General features: G+C 34.4%; 1 protein-coding gene across 3 annotated transcripts in view; it reads right to left on the bottom strand.

The window, feature by feature from the left end:
• The window catches only part of ICE2 (interactor of little elongation complex ELL subunit 2), a 70,660-nt gene that overhangs the window by 28,759 nt on the left and 22,014 nt on the right, over positions 1–19,887 (bottom strand). For all 3 annotated transcript variants that reach the window (XM_008706045.2, XM_040620565.1, XM_040620566.1), the window contains 7 exons: positions 19,183–19,320; positions 18,483–18,599; positions 17,967–18,126; positions 16,906–17,087; positions 7,616–8,609; positions 6,727–6,902; positions 2,469–2,598 (listed from right to left, as the gene is read on the bottom strand). In XM_008706045.2, the coding sequence (XP_008704267.1) occupies positions 2,469–2,598; positions 6,727–6,902; positions 7,616–8,609; positions 16,906–17,087; positions 17,967–18,126; positions 18,483–18,599; positions 19,183–19,320 (1,897 nt within the window). The remainder of the gene's footprint in view (positions 1–2,468; positions 2,599–6,726; positions 6,903–7,615; positions 8,610–16,905; positions 17,088–17,966; positions 18,127–18,482; positions 18,600–19,182; positions 19,321–19,887) is intronic.

Genomic DNA, 19,887 nt, shown 5'->3' with positions numbered 1-19,887 from the left:
CTGTGCCACCTAGGCGCCCCTTAACTCTTGACTATCTGTAGACCACCACTCTTCTTGAAACCAAAGCATTAAATCTACATTATGTTAGGTATGACTGTAAGAGACGAAATAATGAGTCACGCAAACTACTTTATAGTCGCATCTGATATGTAACTTTTTAAAATTATATTCAGTTATTCCAGACACTACAATGACAAAATGTTGCTTTCTATATTTATTTTCTGTATCATTTTTCCACAAAGTAACTATAAGAAAAACCTACTTAGGAGCCGTTTCTCCTACACTCCCTTCCTGTTGCAACATTTTTTGAAATTAAAAGTAATACAGCAATATTAAAAACAAAACAAAAACCAAACACCTCTAACCCATGGATACTTTATTTTTTTAGATTTTTTAAATTTTAAGTATTCTCTACACCCAATGTAGGGCTTGAACTCACAACTCTGAAATCAAGAGTTGCATGCTCTACCGACTGAGCCAGCCAGGTGCATTTTAAACATATTCACCCCCACATAAAGAACCACACCCATTCCCAAACCCAAAGAAAACACAGCCATACAAGTTTCTCATCAAACAACTGTAAAAGAAACCAAATACACTATCCTATTATGTTAAAATGAATGGCTTCTAAGTGAGTAGGATTTACTGAGGATAAAGAGCACACAGAGCAATAATTACCTAGGACTTCAAAGAATAGTTTAGATGAAGTTAGCCATATAGATGATGGCAGTTTTATCTGTTAAAGTGTACATTTAAAAAACAAAAACAAAAACAGGGGGCGCCTGGGTGGCACAGCGGTTAAAGCGTCTGCCTTCGGCTCAGGGCATGATCCCGGCGTTCCGGGATCGAGCCCCACGTCAGGCTCCTCCTCTATGAGCCTGCTTCTTCCTCTCCCACTCCCCCTACTTGTGTTCCCTCTCTCGCTGGCTGTCTCTATCTCTGTCAAACAAATAAATAAAAATCTTTAAAAAAAAACAAAAAAACAAAAACAAAAACAAAAAAGAAACACTTCATATTGTTTTAGACATGAGTCTCTATTCTCTTTCAGTACTTTACAAAGGATTAAGCTTTTGTTTCATCCTTTCCTAAAATGAATGTGGCTAACAACTGCTTCGGAGTTGCTAACATGAAGACTGTTGGTATGTTTCAAGGCAGAGGTATTTTGGAGGAATACTGCAAGTGTGGTTAGTGGCTGAAAACTACAACAAAAAACTACAACAAAAAACTTCCAGCATTCAGTATGAAACAGGAGGAGGGGGCTAGTGCACCACCAAGTAGTACACTTAGCCACTTTCTTTTTCAATTAAGCACAGAGAGCAAATCAATTATCTTATTAATACTCTTCTACAATAAAGACAAAATATTGGTTAACCAAAATATGGAAAAAAATCTTCAAGTGAGTAACCTTTTTCTGATTAAGAAGAACACACTCTTAACTATTTCACACCAGGAATTATGCTTAGTGCAATGAAAATACAAAGTTTCATTGGACACTGACCTTAAACTACTTACTGTCTAATGGGAAGATAGGATAGGTATAAAAAAGAATACAGTAGAAAGTAACAAGTTATAAGAGTGGTAAAACAAAACAAAACAACAACAACCCTGCAGGGGTGCCTGGGTGGTTCAGTCGATTGGGCATCTGACTCTTGGTTTCGGCTCAGACCACAACCTCAGGTTCCTGGAATTGAGCTTCGAAATGCTTCAGGCTTTGCGCTCAGTGGGTAGTCTACTTCTCTCCCTCTCCCGCATTGCCCCTTCCCCGCTCATGCGTGTGTGAGCATGTGTGCTCTAAAATAAATAAATCTTAAAAAAAAAAAAAAAAAAGACCCTGTATTGAAAGATCAAGGGAAGGAAGTGACTTCATGGAAGGGCAGCTTGAGATAGTGGGGATGGACTGAGACATATGGGATGAACTAAAAAGTATGGGATGAGGCATTCCATTGGGAGGGAGCAAGATCAGTAAAAACTGGCAAGTAATCCTTCATACGAAGTATGTTAACTGTACATGAACCCAGATAAGACAAATCAAATCCCCAACCCCCCAAAAAACAGCAACACAAAAACAAAGTAAAAAAAAAAAATTGAAAAAATTTAAGTGTCATTATAATTTTAAGAAAATTTCAAAATATGTTCACACCAATAGTTTAAAAGGAACTTGTTAGAAAACACTTCTATAGTTTTAGCTTATTACACTGTAAAATAAAAAAAAATATTTCAAAAATAAAACAGTAACGTTGACATCAAACACAACTAAACAAGATGAGTAAGAGGGAAATGAAAACATCTGATCTCACTAGTCTCACCCCACCATTTAACTCTGCAGAAGGAATGGTGTTTTAATAGAAAGGAATGTTAACACAATAAGAGAACTGCAGAAAGTATAGAATGGAAATATTTATAATTGATTAAAAGTATGTATTTACAATGGCATTAAAAAGAAGAGTAAATCCTCTTGTATAACTTACCAACATAAAATGAGCAGTTGGAATGCAATAAACTTTCAGTCCATAAGCGACAAAGTTCACTTTCAGTCAGAGCTTCAACTCCATAACAAGCTTGATATTCCACTTTTGGTAGTACATAAACTGGAAATTGCTGAAATGCAGGGTTATACTTTTTCAAAGCTCCATTAATTTACTCTTAATAGCAAATACATTTGCCTATATAGTTTTGCCACTTCAAAATGCTTTCAGGTAATCTTATTTTATCCTTTCAAATACAGTAGAATTCAGACAGAAAGATGGAAAGAACCCTTGTTAGATGTGGGCAAGAGGTGGATAGATAAGAGATCCTGAACCAACAGCTCTCCCCATCTCCACCCAAAATTCACGTATCTCTCTACACATGCACACATTTTATTAGGGAATGTAACTGATAGTAGCATCCTTGGAACAGAGCCTATGATACATAATTGCCCAAAGGTTCAAAGCTGAATGCTAGAAAGCAAAGACTGTTATACTAGTAAATCTCAGAGGATAAAAAAAGGTAAGAATTTTTTGCCCCTTTAAAGCATGAGACACATGGTCTCAGGCTCAAATACTCTTGAGCAGCTTGTTTTCATTCTAAGAATGAAGGTATAAGCATTAATACCTACATTAACACCTGAGTGTCTTTATTTTGATTAATACAAAAGCTTTGTTACGAACACTAACTACCTGGTAAAGTATCCACTCAGAGTTTATTGGTCAGGACACTAAATAGATTAAGTAAAGTAACTGCGGCCATTACTCATGTAAAGGAGGATATGCAAGGAAATCCATGCTTGTGAAATAATGTTAGTCATGTTCACTGTGCTCATGTTATCTCATTTCTGTCAAAGAATATTCTACTCGTAATAGTAGTCTCTTCATTTCCAGCTGCAGAAGGAGAAATGATTTAAGAAATTTATTCAAAGTGATATAGCTAGTTTGTACTTTAGAAATTATACTAAGTTGCCACTATTCATATACTTGAAAATATTTCATAAATGTTTCAGAATTCCTGATTTTCACAAAGTGGCAAATTTAGTGGGCTTGGAACAATGATGGTGGTAAGAACAATTCAAATCCAGTAAAATTTCTGTTAAGCTTGGTTCATATGATTACCTGTGAATGGTGTAAAACTCTTTTAAAGCAGTATTTATTCAATTTCAATTTCAATGTATGTATGAATAACCTGGTGAATAACTTTGTTAAAATGCAGAATCTGAGGTGAAGAACAAGGTTTTTTGTCTTTTTTTTTAAGCTGAACTATAATTAATGTACAGTTTTATATTAGTTTGAAGAGTACGATATAATAATTCAGCAATTCTATACATTAGGTTTTGCATATTTGATAAGCTGTTGTTCCAGGGGTCAAACCTTGAGTACAAGGCCTCTACAGTGTCTCCTCAATTTAAAAAAGTTAAATTATAATTAAGATAAATTTACTGGTAAAAGCATTTTATTATATAAGAATTCTTCAGCAATTGGTAATCTGCATTTAACAATTATAAGCTAGAGATAAAAAATGGAGGTCAAGAAATTTGCTCAGGGACAGAGCCAGTTTACTGCAGAGTTGAATAACTGATAAAGAAAATACCCTTTTTGGATCATGAGTAGATTTTCCTTGATAATACTGCCTTATATCTATGAAACTAAGTCCTGAATCTGGTTTTAATTTCTGTATGTATTCTACTGCCACCTCCAGGAAGCCAAGGGAAAGAAAAGTCTGAATTTTATGGTAGTATTCTAAAATTAAAGTGAAAATTTAAATTCAATCAAAGTTTCAAACTATAAAAATTAAATTTACTATTCCTTTCTCCCTTGAATGGTAACTCCTATTCTCCCCAAATGAAAGCTTTTCTTGGTTCTGCCTTCCAATTTTTCACATGAACCTTTTAAACTTTTCCATACATTCTTAAACAGATATTTCATAGCTAGTATCAGAGGTTGAAGAGATTTCTAAGTATTTTAAAGCTTTATCTAAACAAGTTGGTTTTTAAGTAGTACATATCAAGAGAATATCTTTCTTACCTAGAGTTTAAATAGTGCTACTTTAAAATTTCTCAAACTAGTGCTTAAATTATCCTAAAGTTCCCTTCCTTAATAATACCATGCTCTCTCGTCACTCCTCAATTCTTCTCATTTACTTAGTACCTTTTTATTTTGTTTCTAGGATATAAAACATTTGGGAGAAACAGATAAATAGGACATGATTCCAAGGGAAATGCATTCTGCTAAGGGATTTAAACCACGTGTACTAAACTATTACATATAATAAAAGGTACAATATGATAACCATTCACTGAAAATTTTTAAATTTTACTCTGGGTTTGACATACTAAAAAACATAAGGCTCCTCCAATTTAGATATTCTTTGGGGATCGACTGTTTTGATATATTTTGATCAAGAGTGATAAACCTATAAGATTTTATCTCAACATTTACAAACTGCACTTAGTGAACTGAATGACAATGTCCTTAACAGGATGTCTCTTTCAAGAATTGATGTAGTATCTGATATTTCCCTAAGCTATTCTTTCTTAAGAGATACTGGCCATCAATAGTTTCTAACTGCTGTGAGCTGGCAGATCAATACAAAGTAGTATGAGTTCAAAGGGTAGAAAGTGAAAGAAATGAGGTTAGCCCCCAAATAAATCAGAGAGATAAATAAAAATTAAAGAAATAAAACACAGAAAATACAATACATAGCACTGACACTACATATATTCAAGATGTATATGCAATAGCCATTAAATTGATCATAATTAAATATAAATGAGATGGGAAAAATTAGCAAATAAAGTAAAATCTTTTAATTCAGAGAATATTAGCATTTAAGAGCAGACTAATACAAAATCTTTAGTATTTTGTTATTCCTTGACTTTCTCTTATAAAAAACACTATCCCATACATTAATTCAAAACGATTTAGTTTCTAAAATTTAAAGTCTGAACTACTGATAAAAAACAAATTATAAGAATTAAGAATTTAAAAATGTATTCAGAATCTTCCTTCTATTTAACAAAGGATAACAGCATCATCAAGCAAAAGATCCTCCAGGTCCACTGGAGTCTGGTGGACAAAGATCCTAGACCCTGATGGGTTAGCCTTAGAGTTTTTTCATGGAACACCAGCCCTGCCTCCTTCCTTCCTTCCTTTCCTCTTCCCTTTTCCTTCTGCTCTCCCTCTCTCCTCCTTTCTTCTTTCTATCTTTTCTTTCTTTCTTTCTTTCTTTCTTTCTTTCTTTCTTTCTTTCTTTCTCTCTCTCTCTCTCTCTCTCTCTCTCTCTTTCTTTTTTTCTTTCCCAAGTTATTCCTTAACATGACAAAGCAGTAGTCAGGGACCTGATCCACAAGGGTCAATGAATCACTATTTTTGATCACCTGATTCCTAGCCCCTAGTAACATTCTAAAGCGTTCACTGAGGATTCTCATCTGGTAGTAGGTTAGGGAGCAAGACACAGAGACACCAAAATTAAAAAAAAATAATAATATAAATATAAATAAATACACAATGATAAATGTACACAAAAGAAAAAATTCTCTTAAGTAAAAATAAAAGGAAAGACATCACTATAATCAGTTATAATATAGAGGCTCCTCTTTATTTACCAGAATTCAGTGGTCACACACACAAAAATCAAACTAATCTGAATGAGAACTTCAAACATCAAATACGGAAAACTGTTTAAAGAACCAATTACTCAAACTGTAACAAGAACTTTTTAACTGAAAAAAATTTTTTATATCAACCCCCACCCCCCCCAAAAAGAACAGTGGAAAAAGAAAGGAAAACATTTGCTCTTCTAACAATTCTGGGAAGACTTCAAATGTGTGTGAAAGCCTACCTTCGAAAACTTGGACTTTCTACAATGAATAAAGAAGATCCCCAAAGAAAGAGAAAAAGGGGCTAATATGTCACAGTGGAATTCCAAATTTACAGAAACCAGGAATATATGTGCCAGTCCAGGTCAAATCTACGATGGTGCCATTTTTCATTAAGTTTATAAATTCCATGTAAGAATGTTACCGGCATTCAAGAATTTTATGTTTAACACTTTCCACTTCCCCTTATTAAAAGTGTTTTCAGTATTTTACTAAAAGAACAAAAACAAAAAACAAACAAAAAGCCCCAGCTCAACCTGGAAAAATTCCAATAGTGATCAACAATTTAAAATTAAACTTCATAACAATGGCATGCTAAATATCTGCTGATTATCTACTTATACTACCACATCCTAACTCCCCAAGTAACAACTTACTCTTCTGATTTTCTTCCGCTTTTTAGAACGTGGTCTGGTCTCTATCCTCTGGACACTGCATCGCACAAGTAACAACAGGTCTTGCAGGCTAAATAACTTGTAAACAAAATTTCCTTCCTGGGGAGCTACATATTCTGATGTATCTTCAACATAGTCCTGTAGTTCATATGGCAATCCTTTAAAAATAATTATATTTCTCATTTTTATTTTAAAATACATTAGCTCTTTATCCATCAAATTCAAGATAAAACAATTCAATTATCTAGTTTTACGTTTCTATCAACTTCAACTTTCTATTTTCTCTGAGTTGAACATTTACACTATTACCATTTCTGTTTACTTTTACTGGAACTGCAGCCAAGAGGTGAGGACAAAGCTTTAACTACTACCTTCACTACACCTAGGCAAAGTTTTTAAATTCGTAAGACAACATATGAAGAAGAAAAAAGTTTTAAAAAAGTAATGTTTTTTCTAATCTAGGCAGAGCTGAGGTGCAGTTTTATATCGATCTCAGAAAGTGAAAAAGTATAAAACTACAGTCCAACACCATGAATTAGTAAATTCTGGACTCATAAATGTTTATGATTATTTTTGATCACTTCCCCTTCATCAGTTCAGTGAGTCATATTACCTGTAGTTACAGTAGCCACTGTGCAGGTTGGATAAACATAGGTTACAAAAATCCATACAACTTCGCACACGTATTTATAGAGAAGGTTCTGGAAGCTGATACACTGATCAGTACATTGAAAAATGAAATATCAATGACCATGTAAATATTATAAGACAGGTCATAACAAAGAGAAAGTGAGGGAATAAAGGAGAAAAACCTAAGGATAAGGAAGAGGCAAAACAGTTAATATAAAAGTCTTTGTAAATATTTACTTACGTCCTTTTGGCTTCTGAAACGCACAAGGCCATACAGATTTTGGCCAACTAGAGGCATCTGAAGGAGCAGAGGATTGCTCCAAAGCAGGAGGCTGTTTAGAATTTTCCAAATTCATTAAGGGCAATTCAGGTATTTTTCTGGAAATTGGCTTTAGGAGTTCATCCTGCATTTTTAAAATTTCTCCAACTGGATCAAATTTTTTATATACTCGTTTGATAGGTTTTTTTAAAACACATGACTCTTCAGGACTACAAGTAGCATTAGTCTGATTACCTACAGAAGGCTGTGCTGAAGAAGAATTGGGGCTAGCTGGTTTAGAACTTAAATTAGAATTCATATCGGTTGTCTTTCCATTACTATTATTTTGACACTCTGTATCAATGATTAAACAGTCTTCATCTGTATCACTATTGCAAAGAATTACATCTTCACTTCTTACTGCTTCTGAGGTAACAGCCTTTTCCTCTGAATTGTCTGAGTTCTCTGGAACATTTAGTTTTTCAGGGGCATATACCATATCAGTAGCCAAATCATTTTTATGAGAGGTTTCAATTTCTGTAGAACTTTCTAACTGTAAGGAATCAGCTGTTTTCAAGTCATTATCCTGCCCCAAAAACTTGTCAGAATTTGATGCCCTTTCACCACATGGTACAAATCCCTGATCATCTTTATTTTTGCACTCTTCAGGGCCACCATCCATACCAGTCACCAGCTGTTTCTCCTTTTGCAACTGTTCCATCAGAATCTGAGATAAACTTCTAGAATGAGCAGAAATGTCTGGTGCGGTTGGTACCACAGATGTGGTTGCTGTGCTGGGAGCCATGGGAATATCTGTTGTATTGGGTACTGTGGAAGTGCTTGCTGGACTTGGTGACTTTGATGGTTTGGTGGTGTTTACTCCAAAAGTTTCAAGTTCTGTGACATCACCATCAAAATCCAGGTCCAAATTTTCAAGGGTCTCAATTTTTCGGCACTCATTAACTTCATAAGACATCTTAAGAAAATATATTGGTAAACTGTTAGCAGGTATTCCAGGACACACCTCACCTATCTCTTAATGCCCCTACCCCTCACAAAGATAGTCCATGCTCTTTAAAAGCAGAAAGAAACATCTAATGGCTTTGAAAGGTTCTTGCTTAAGATAATGTCAAACTACTAGCAACTAATTTATTCACTCTTCCCTTCCCATTAAAATGGTTTTTTTAAAAAGAATTCAAGAGTTTAATGGATCACTTTTTTCTTGTTTTCAAATTATTTTTTAAAATTTAAATTCAATTAATTAGCATATAGTATATTATTAGTTTCAAAGGTAGAGTTCAGTGATTCATCAGTTGTATGTAACACCCAGTGCTCATTAGATCACGTGCCCTCCTTAATGCCTGTCACCCAGTTAACCCATCCTCCCACCCTCCTCCCCTCCAGCCTTCCCACTGAAATGCTGATGAAACACAAGACAAATCTGCCAAGTTGTAACAGCACAGGAAATAGGGAATACTTGTAAACCTGCATAGCTCAAAAGGAATTTCACTAATCAAAAAACAGAACCACAAAGAACAAATGTGGGGCCAAATAGAAAGGTAGTAGATTGTTCATTGATACCCACTCCATACACTCTTGCAGAGACACCTGTATTTAGCTGATCAGGAGGAAAGCTTCTTTGCCACTATGAGGAAGTTGCTTTCTAATGCAGCTGGAGAAGGGTGACCAGCCTCTGATGTATCCCTAACATCAACAGTGACTTTCTATACCTACTCAGAGAAAACTCTAAATAATATGGACAGGAAATGATTTTATTGTATTCTGGGACATGAAACCATTGAGGTTGTAGTTTTTCATGTACCATTTTGGTAATGGAAGACTATAGACAGCTTTAATTTATTCAAGAATAAACTGCCCTCTCCCCAAACAGCAATAGATCTCTCCTCAATCTAGCAAAGGACTTTAGATAAATACTAAAAAATCTGGTTACAAGCTATACACACCCACTATCCATACAGTTTAGGATCTGAGGGAGAAATATTCTAACAGCAATCACACAGTGAGTAAGAAAGAACAACCCCTGTAAGTTATTCAACCTCTCTGAACCTCTATTTCTTCATCTCTAAATAGTGATAATAGGGTCATCTTCTTGGATTTGTTCTAAAGATTAAATGAGAACTTGTAAATAGAAAGTTTCTTGGCATAGTCCCTGGCACATAGAAAGAAACTTCTCAGTAAATGGTAACTCTTATAAAACAGACCACCAGATTCAGTAAAATAAATAAATAAATAAATAAATAAATAAATAAATAAATAAATGTAAACCATATGCTGTTTACATGAGGCATTCTTACACAGAAAGGTTAAAAACAAAACAATGGGACATAACATCAAGAAATGGAAATAAGACACAGCAATATTATGTGTTAGACAAAGCAGAATTCAATGCAAAAAGCATCAGACAAAGGAATCCTATATTGAAAAAAGATGAAATCCATGAATAGGTAATGAATTGTGACATGCCAAATAACTTCAAAATATGTAGTCAAAATTGAAAAATAAAAGGAAAATTAACAGAAACACAATTGTACTTGGTCAACAGTACACTGTCTCTGAGTAAAATAGGGATATAGGAAGTACGTACACTATTAAATGAAACCAATATATATGAATGACTGAAAACATATATATAGACTGCGAAGATATACCTTTTCCCTCCCAAGAATCCAAGGGGCATTTCCAAAGATGGACTACAAATTAACACATAAAGAAAACATCAATATAGCACAAAGCAGAATCTGCTAAGATCTTACTCTCTGTTTAGAAGGAAATAAAATTAGAATTAAGAAAAAATGTAAACAAACAACAATAAACCCAAGCACTTGGACCTTAACCCTCCAAACTGTTGGATAAAAGAAGAAATTAAAAATAATTGCAGATTAGTTAAAAAGCAACAGAAAATAGAACACTGATGTTAAAAATCAGAAATATCATTCACAGCCTTTCAAGAAGAAAATACTAACATAATTATAATAAAATGAATAAATTTAATAACTATAAAACCAAAAACTAATGAATTCAAAAACAATGGTCTCATCTCTAACAGAACTTAGATAAAATTTTAAATATCATTTATCTGTAAATACTTCAGTATGCAGCTGTAAAAGGATTCTTCTCTAAAACATATCATTAGTTATATCAATAGAAATTAGTAATTCCTTAATGTCATAAAATATCTAATCAGTGTTAAAATTTCCAAGTCTGATAAATGTCTTTTTACAACCGTTTATTGGAATCAGGATCTAATCAAGATCCCCACACTGTATTTGGTTGACATATCTCTCAATTTTCTTTGTCAAATTCCTCTCCCCCATATTCTGCCAACTCCCATATCACCAGATATTTGTAAGAAAAAACAAGTTAGTTTATTCTGTAAAAATTTCCAATTCTGGATTTTAACTTCTGCATCCCTCTGATGTCATTTAACACATTCTTCTATTCCCTAAATTTCCTATTAAAACAATCTAGTAGTTTTATTAGATTCAAGTACAGTATTTTATTGTTGTTATTGTTGTTGTTTTTTAACCTGAATATGGTGGTACTGTGTACTTCCTACTTCAACCAGGATGCTAATGATGTCTGGTTGTCTTTCTTCTTGTAATATTACAATTGATCTGCTGGTTCATCAAGTGTCCTCAACTTAATCTATCCATTATGAAACTCCTCATTGATCTAATGATTTTAGGAGCCTCCACTGATGATTACTGCTTAGATTCACTATTTCATTACCAGCTGCAAAATGGTGACAGTTATAGTCTATCATTACCCTAAAATATAGTTTGTACTAGAAAGGCAAGACAAATCTGGTATTTTTTCTTTTTATAAACAGTTTTTAGAATGACTTTATGCACTCGCACCCTCCAAAGGTGACTAGTACTTTTTTTTAAAGTATCATTATGAGTTCAGGTGTTTTAACATATTTCATATGTTTAATCCATTGCAGTCATTCTTTGTCATGTCAAAGAATGACACATCTCTGGTCAGTAGGAAACCCTCCAACTGGCTCTGGCATCTTTTTGATACTATTCCATTATTATTATTATAGGGCTTTACTTAACTTCTTTAAAGCTTTTATTTATCTCTGAGACAGAGAGAGAGAGAGAGAGAGAGAGAGAGAGAGAACGGGCAGGAGGGAGGGGCAGAGGGAGAGGAAGAAGCCCGCTGAGCAAGGAGCCGGATGTGGGACCCTGGGATCATGACCTGAGCTAAAGGCAGATGCTTAACCGACTGAGCCACCCAGGCATCCTGGGCTTTTACTTAACTTCTTGATTGGCATTTATATCTCTTGTATCTCTTCTATCTCTGAAATTCTTGGTTCCTACTATACACACAATTACTTGTTTATTTTACCATACTATCTAATGTGTTCAAAATAACAAAACTAATATCATTTCTAACATTATAGTTGCTAAAGGCAGTTAAGATTTTTTGGCAGTGGGGCGCCTGGGTGGCACAGCGGTTAAGCGTCTGCCTTCGGCTCAGGGCGTGATCCCGGCCTTATGGGATCGAGCCCCACATCAGGCTCCTCTGCTGGGAGCCTGCTTCTTCCTCTCCCACTCCCCCTGCTTGTGTTCCTTCTTTTGCTGGCTATCTCTATCTCTGTCAAATAAATAAATAAAATCTTTAAAAAAAAAAAAAAAGATTTTTTTGGCAGTTCTTTGTACTTAGGATATAAGTCTTTAGGGATGTATAGTCAAATTAATAAGTTTCTAATCATTTAAAATAATTCACTGAGTGGTTAAACCACTAACTTGATATACGGTGGATTAATTTGTTTCATTCCAGCTTAGGTTGGCTTTTATAACATTTCAAAAATTTGTTTTACGGACATGTAAAACATTTATATGACTCAAAAGTCAAAACTGTAAAACAAAACACATTTAGAGAAATCTAGATGGCATCCCTGCTTCCTCTACTTTGTGTCTTCCTTCCAGTTAACCATTTTCATTTGTTTTAGGTTTATTCTTTACTATGTAGGGTTTTTATTCTTTTTAATATAAGCACATATAAGCAAATAAGTGTATGTGGGTATATGTTTGTACAACCCCCTTCATAAATAAAAAGTAGCATATTACACAAATGTCTTCTTCCTTGCTTTTTTCACTTAACAGTAATATCTAGGTATCATTCTACAGCTGCCTATCTATAGCTTTCTCATTCCTTCTAACAGCTGCATGGTATGCTACTGAGGATGTAGTTTATCAATATCCTATTAAAGGACATGTGGTTTGTTTCCAGTCTTTGGCTACTACAAACAGTGTTGCAATGAATACCTTGCACATACATTCTGCTCTTTTCCTAGTGTACTTCTTTTTCTCTGTGTTTTTTTTTTTTTAAAGAATGTATTCATCTGTCAGAGAGAGAGAGAGCGCGCGCGCACACACACACACACACACACACACACACACACACACACAAACAGGGGGAGTGGGAAGCAGAGGGAGAAGCAGGCTCCCCGCTGAGCAAGGAGCCCGGACTTGGGATTCAATCCCAGGACTCTGAGGTCATGACCTGAGCCAAAGACAGACAATTAACCAACTGAGCCACCCAGGCATCCTGGTAAAATTTTATTTTTAAGTAATCTCTACACCCAAAGCAGAGTTCGAACTTACAATCCCAAGATCAAGAGTCACATGTTCTACCATTAGAGCCAGATAGGCCCCCCTCCCTAGTGTACTTTTTTTTTTTTTTAAAGATTTTATTTATTTATTTGACAGGATAGAGACAGCCAGCGAGAGAGGGAACACAAGCAGGGGGAGTGGGAGAGGAAGAAGCAGGCTCATAGCAGAGGAGCCCGATGTGGGGCTCGATCCCATAACGCCGGGATCACGCCCTGAGCCGAAGGCAGACGCTTAACCTCTGTGCCACCCAGGCACCCCTCCCTAGTGTACTTCTAAGCTACATTTCTAGAATTGAGATTTCTAGGGCAAACGATGAACCCATTTCATGTTTTGTGGGTACATCTTCCTTCACTTGACTATGGAAATGTTATAGCAATTATCTTTTTTTCTCTAGTACTTTTATAAGAACTTCCATCAACAATCTTCTGTTTTTCATCTTTAAATTAGGTAGGTTCTCCTGTTCCTATGGGAGGACAATCCTGTGTAAGGGCATACCAAGACAGCTTTCTGATCTTCACGGCTCTAAGCTCATGCTCCACTGCTACTACAAGGTATGTATTTATATATGTAGGTAGGTAGGTATGCATGTATGCATATAAACTTGTGTGTATTAAGTACATTCTGAAATCTGCTTTCTCTATTCCCCTCTCCCTCAGTTATATGAAAACTTCTCTCATCTTTACCTTTAATGGCCTTGTTTTGCTCAATATGAACTCTACTACTAGCCTGAGTGAAGGCTTTTGTTTTGGAAGGGGCTTTGGTTGGTTAGTTTCTAGAGTTTTTAGGGATCAGGGCATCTCAGAACTCTTAATTTCCTAAGTGCCCTTGGACTCATCTATCTCCTTAGAGCCTATCCATATTATTTTCACTTGTTTTTCTTTATTCCTTCTTGCATCTATACCATGCTCCTTCTGTCTGGGATTATTTTCCTTGTGCCTGAAGAACATCCAACAGAGGCGGTCTTCTGCTAGTAAACTGAGTTTTTATCTGAAAATATCTTTAATTTTTTATTTAAAAACACTTTCACTGGTTAAAGACTCTTAGTGTAGGGGCCATTTTAGCACAATACATTGTTCCAGTGTCTGCTGGCTTCCATTGCTGCTGCTGACAAATTACTTGCCAGTCTAACTCTCAGTCCTATAATGGTAACGTGCCTTTTGTTTTCCTGGTGGCTTTAAGATTTACTTATTTATTTATTTTAGAGAGAGGAAGGGGAGAAAGGCAAAAGGAGAGGGTAGAGTCTCAAGCTGACTCCACGCTGAGCACGGAGCCCAATGCAGGGCTCAATCTCATGACCCTAAGATCACTACCTGAGCTGAAACCAAGAGTTGGATGCTTAACTAACTGTGCCACCCAGGCGCCCAGTTTCTGGTGGCTTTTAAGGGTTTTTTCTTTGTTTCCAACTATTGCTTTTGTCTGATTATCTCTTTTACACTATTCTTCTGGGTAAAACTATACATATGTTAGATGTTCTCACTATATCCTCTACATCTCTTACCCCATTCTCCCTATTTTCTATTTTTTTGTGTCTGTGTTTCATTATGGACAGTCTTCTCAGACTCCTCTTCCAGTTTATCAATTCTCTTTTCAGCTTTATCTAAGGTACTAATAAACCCATTTACAAATTCTTAACTTACTACATTTTTCAGTTTAAAATTTTTTCTTTAGCTCTTTTTCAAATCTACTCTTTTAAAGTTTCTAGTTCCTCACTGAAATTTTCAAGCATGGCTTTAATTTCCTTGAATGCTGTGTAATTAAACAGAGTTGGCTAACAGTTTGTGACTGGTAATTGCAGGATCTATTTCCATGAGTCAATTTCTTTGGTCATTGTTTCTGATGGTTCTTGCTCATAGTATTTAGTTCAGTTATCCTTATGCTTTCTGGATGCTTTATTTAAAAAGTTAACTATAGAAATAATTTAAGGCTTAAAATGACATTATGCTCCTCTAAGAATTATTTTCCTTTGCTCTTACTAGAGACAATAGCAATCTGAAACATCTAATCCAAGTTCAAGGCCTGAAAACTCAGGCTACAGTCTCTGAGAAAGTGGATTTATTTCTAGTTCACTCTTACTCCTGGGGGTAAGGCTGGGGTACCAACCTTGAACCCCTGTAGGGTTCAAGCCCTTGGTAGAAAACCAAACTTTGACTTTTGTCCCCCTAGTCTTGTGATGCTGCCAAAAGCATAGTTCATTTATTGCTGCCCTTTCAGAAATGGCAAATACCATTCAGGGCAAAAATGACTCTGAGTGAAAGACTTACCTCTCTGGATTCTGGTCTTCTCTAGTATCTCAGCCCTGTAATTCCTCACTATCACGTTAGCTCTTTGATGATTCTAAGAAAGAAATTTTCATGTTTTGTCCAGCATTTTTAGTTGTAATCAGTAATGGTAAAGCTGAAAATTACTTGGTTTGCCATTACAGAAAGAAGTTACTCTGTCGCTTTTTATCCCTTTTAACCTACTTCATGTTTCTTCATAGTGCTTGTTACTTCCTGACACTCACCTCACACCAAGTACATAAGATAGATTTAAAAATGTAAAAAAAGAAAACTCAAATTTTGGAAGTGCTTTATGATATTACACCATAAATATATTAAAGGCAAATGGCAGAGAAAAATATAAACAAATATTAAAGACAAAAGGCCAATATTCTTAAAATAGTATGAGCTCTTAGGTATAAATAAAATTTAAAAAAATGTTTTTCTATTTTATTTTCTAATTTTGTTTGCTCTTTCACTTTATTCAAGTCTCTGTTCATATTTTCTGTCCTTAGAAAAGCCTTCTTGATTATCAATTTAAAATAGTCCCATTGCCATCTCTTTACCCTAACCTACTCTGCTTGTTTGCTATAGTTTTATTAATTATGTGCATCCTCTATCACTAATGTAAACTGCGAGAGAAAAAGAGACTTTATTTTTATTCACTGCTGTATCCTCAGTGCATAGGACAGTATCTGCTCAATAAATATTTGTAAAATGAGTAAAATGAATGAAGTTTTGTCTAAACACGAAATAATAAAAATAGTATTTATGGAGCGCCAAGCATTGTCCTAAATGCTTTACTTGTATTAACTCACTTAATCCCAAATAATCCTGAGTTAGGTACTGTCATGAAACCCATTTTACAGATGAGCAAACCAGAAACAAAGAGAAATTACGAAGTTGCCTAAGGTCACTCAGCTTCTGAGAATACTGAAAAGGATTAACAATCTGGCCAAACACTTTTCTGTACCAATCAAACTCATCTATTCCTTTTCATACTTAAAAAACTCTTGAATATGAATGAGGCCAATTAAATAAAACCACTGTCATGATTACCACCACCACTGACTAAGTTTTTACATATATACTAAAGACTGTACTCAGCATTTTACATATAATATCAAACTTTATCCTTACAACAGTCTTTTGAAGTAGGTATTACCATCTTTCTTTTACAAAAGGAGTTAACTGAGGCTGAGGGAGGTTAAATTAGTTGTTTAAAGTCTAGCTTGACCTGGGGTTCAATTTAAGTTCCAATCTAAAGCCTTGATTTTTAACTACTAGATTTAAAGACTTGCAATAAAACTTTATGCTTCAAAAAGATAAAGAAGTACATTCCCTTAAAAAAAAAAAAGTAGGCATTACATACTTCCATTTCAGACATATAATCTTCTGGTTTGTCCATAAATACTGCAGAGACTGGAACAGATGTGTTTTTGGACATCATGAATTTTAATGGAACTTCATGGAAGATTTGATTTCTCTCTCTCATTGTCATTTTCTTTTGGGGAAGTGGTGAATTAATATAAATTACTTTAACCGGTTTTGAACCTTAAAACAAAAACAGCGGAAAGAGGGTAATTAGTGTCTAGCTCTATTTCAAAACAAACAAACAAACAAACAGGATGTAGGACAGAAAGATCACCAAACAAAGAAATATAGCATAGGAAAGTGTAGCACATCTCATGTATTTGCCACCCTTGAACTTGTGATCTTTAATGTCCCTAACAGATATAAGGGTGAGAGAATTTGGCAAGAAAAAGATGTTGTCTTTCTAATAAATTTTAAAAAAGGTTTTCTGCTTTTTATCTCTTATATTTTTACTGTCATTATTACTCAGTTCTTATAGGACTATGTTTTCAAGAAGTGATGAAATTCACCCACAGAGAATATATTACATTTACCTCTAGTCTGTAGTTTTATTTCATTAGATATTTACTATATTTACTATAATTGTTATATATAATAACATGAATTCTAGAAGATATTAACTTTACTGTCCAAAGAAAAACTATCCTATGCTTCCAAGTATAGGCCTATTTTAATTCTGAATTCCAATACCAGACAAGTAAATAAATCTTGGAAACTCACCCATTTGAGGTTGTCTAATAAGGTATTGAATTTTCATTTCGATGAAAGAGAACCTCATTATTTCATGTATTTTTGGCTACCCTAAACCATAACTATTTCTCTCTCACCCCCCCATACAAATACAAGTTTTATAGATCTAATTATTCATGCAGGAGTATGAACTCTATAGCAGCATTATATATTTAAAGTTCTACTAAATGTAAATGTAAAATTCACATCCTCCTTAAACCAAAACCTAAGATTTTTTTATTTGACAAAAGACCGCCTATGTTTAGATAGCTGATAGAACTGTTCCAACTCCTCTTTTAAGAGCATTACTTAATATGGCAAATCACAAACCTGCAACGGGTATTACTTGAATACACACAGGAATTTCCCACTGTTCCTTGTAGTTTGGTCCATGATTATTTAATAATGTAAATAATGATTGACTGGTTAGAGCTATCTGAGGGTGATATCTTGACACAAGCTTCTCTGCATTTGGATCTTTGCTAATATCCTGAAAAACAACATACAATTTGTTACTTCATTATATTTATTGGAAATTTCTTTGATGAAGTACTGAAAAGAAAGGAGACATTCAAGAAGGGGAATTTATTTATTTTTTTAAGATTTTATTTATTTGAGAGAGAGAGAGAATGAGCTGGGGGACAGGAAGACTCCCTGCAGAGCAGGGAGCCTGACGTGGGGCTTGAACCCAGGACCCTGAGATCATGACCTGAGCTGAAGGGAGGCACTTAACCGACTGAGCCACCCAGGCACCCCAAGAAGGGGACTTTAAAACAATAAGATCATATGTACTTTATGAGGTACAGACGATTACTTGGGAAAATCCAAAAGTACTTTCCTACTTACATAATGCATAGCTGCAGCTGTTTTTTCTGGTGTCTCAGTGGTAGATATGTTATCTTTTGAGAGTTGCAACTTCACAGGCATTGAGGGAAATACGGTTTTCACGTATTTTACACTGCCCTAAGAAGAAAGGGAATGTCTTATTGCAAATATCACATGTATTTTTTCCCCTAAGAAAACTATCTTTTCATCATATGAAACTCTTAACTTAAAATGCTCCACTCTACTTTAGAGCCTTCTTAAAGCCACGACTTCCATGTTTTGCTTGACAACCTACATATATGTTTTTTTTCCAAAAAAATCCAAGGCAAGGGTGCCATGCCATTTTCCTTACCACTTTACATTCTAACCTCTCATTTTATGAGGTACAAATATAACAGAAACTCTAAAATATCTTCTCTACACACACTTACTTCCAATGATTGTGAGTAAAATCATTTAAAAGAAAAGAGGTTCCCTGCTTACATATTTTGGAACATTAAGAAAGATGAGATATGAAGAAAAGAAAACCAATAAAGTTGGTAGTGACATTTAAAAAAATATCAAATATTGATATCCATAAAACAAAAAGACACATTTGCATTGCATATTTTAAAAGTTATATCTTATTATTGTTCAAAACCTAAACATAAATATTGTCTATGTGAAATATAGGTGATGTTTCAGACAAAAGTACGTTTCTACCTTCATCGGTAAACCTTACCAATGCGAGAAGAGTTTTTTCTAACTTTAATCCCATCTCTATTCTGAATGGGAAGAATCCCATTAAGCTGGTGACTTCATGAAGAGTATAGAACTCTGGATACTTCTTCACTTGTTCAATACAAGCTCTTAAAATTTGCTAGGAAATAAAAATGAAGAGAAATTCATTTGTATCCTACTTCCCTAATAATACAACAAAAATAATTTAGTTATACGTGACTATATAATTATTCATTATAAATATTAGCCTCATTTCATTAATCAAACTTCTAATAATGCAAGCATAATGTATATTCCTTGAGTTAATCTGTTTTCATAACAATTCTTTTTAACCTAATTTCTTAAAAGATTGATATTAATACTAAAATTAGCAATAGTATTAAAATTTTAAATTAAATAAAAAAGATGCATCATATTTTCTGTGCTATTTAAGAAACTGTCAAGGAAATAAAGCCACGTGAAAATGTCAACACATTTTCTTGCAGTAAAAGCAGTTACATGACTAATTAGAAATAAATAAGTTTAATACACTAGAAAGATTCCGAAGCACGATGAATTAACAAAGTAGTTATCTAACAAATCACTCTAATTTACAATCTAAAAAAATAAATAACAAAGTTAAAACTAATTAAATTTAGTATTTTCTTCTCACCAAACTTTTCAAAATACTAATAACTTACCAGGAAATATAATCAAGAAGGAAATA

Source organism: Ursus maritimus, unplaced genomic scaffold, assembly GCF_017311325.1.
Source record: "Ursus maritimus isolate PB19 unplaced genomic scaffold, ASM1731132v1 scaffold_35, whole genome shotgun sequence".
In the NCBI taxonomy this organism is placed as follows: Eukaryota; Metazoa; Chordata; class Mammalia; order Carnivora; family Ursidae; genus Ursus; species Ursus maritimus.
The sequence above is the reverse complement of the archived record's forward strand: the minus strand, read 5'-3'. Positions and strand labels throughout refer to the sequence as shown.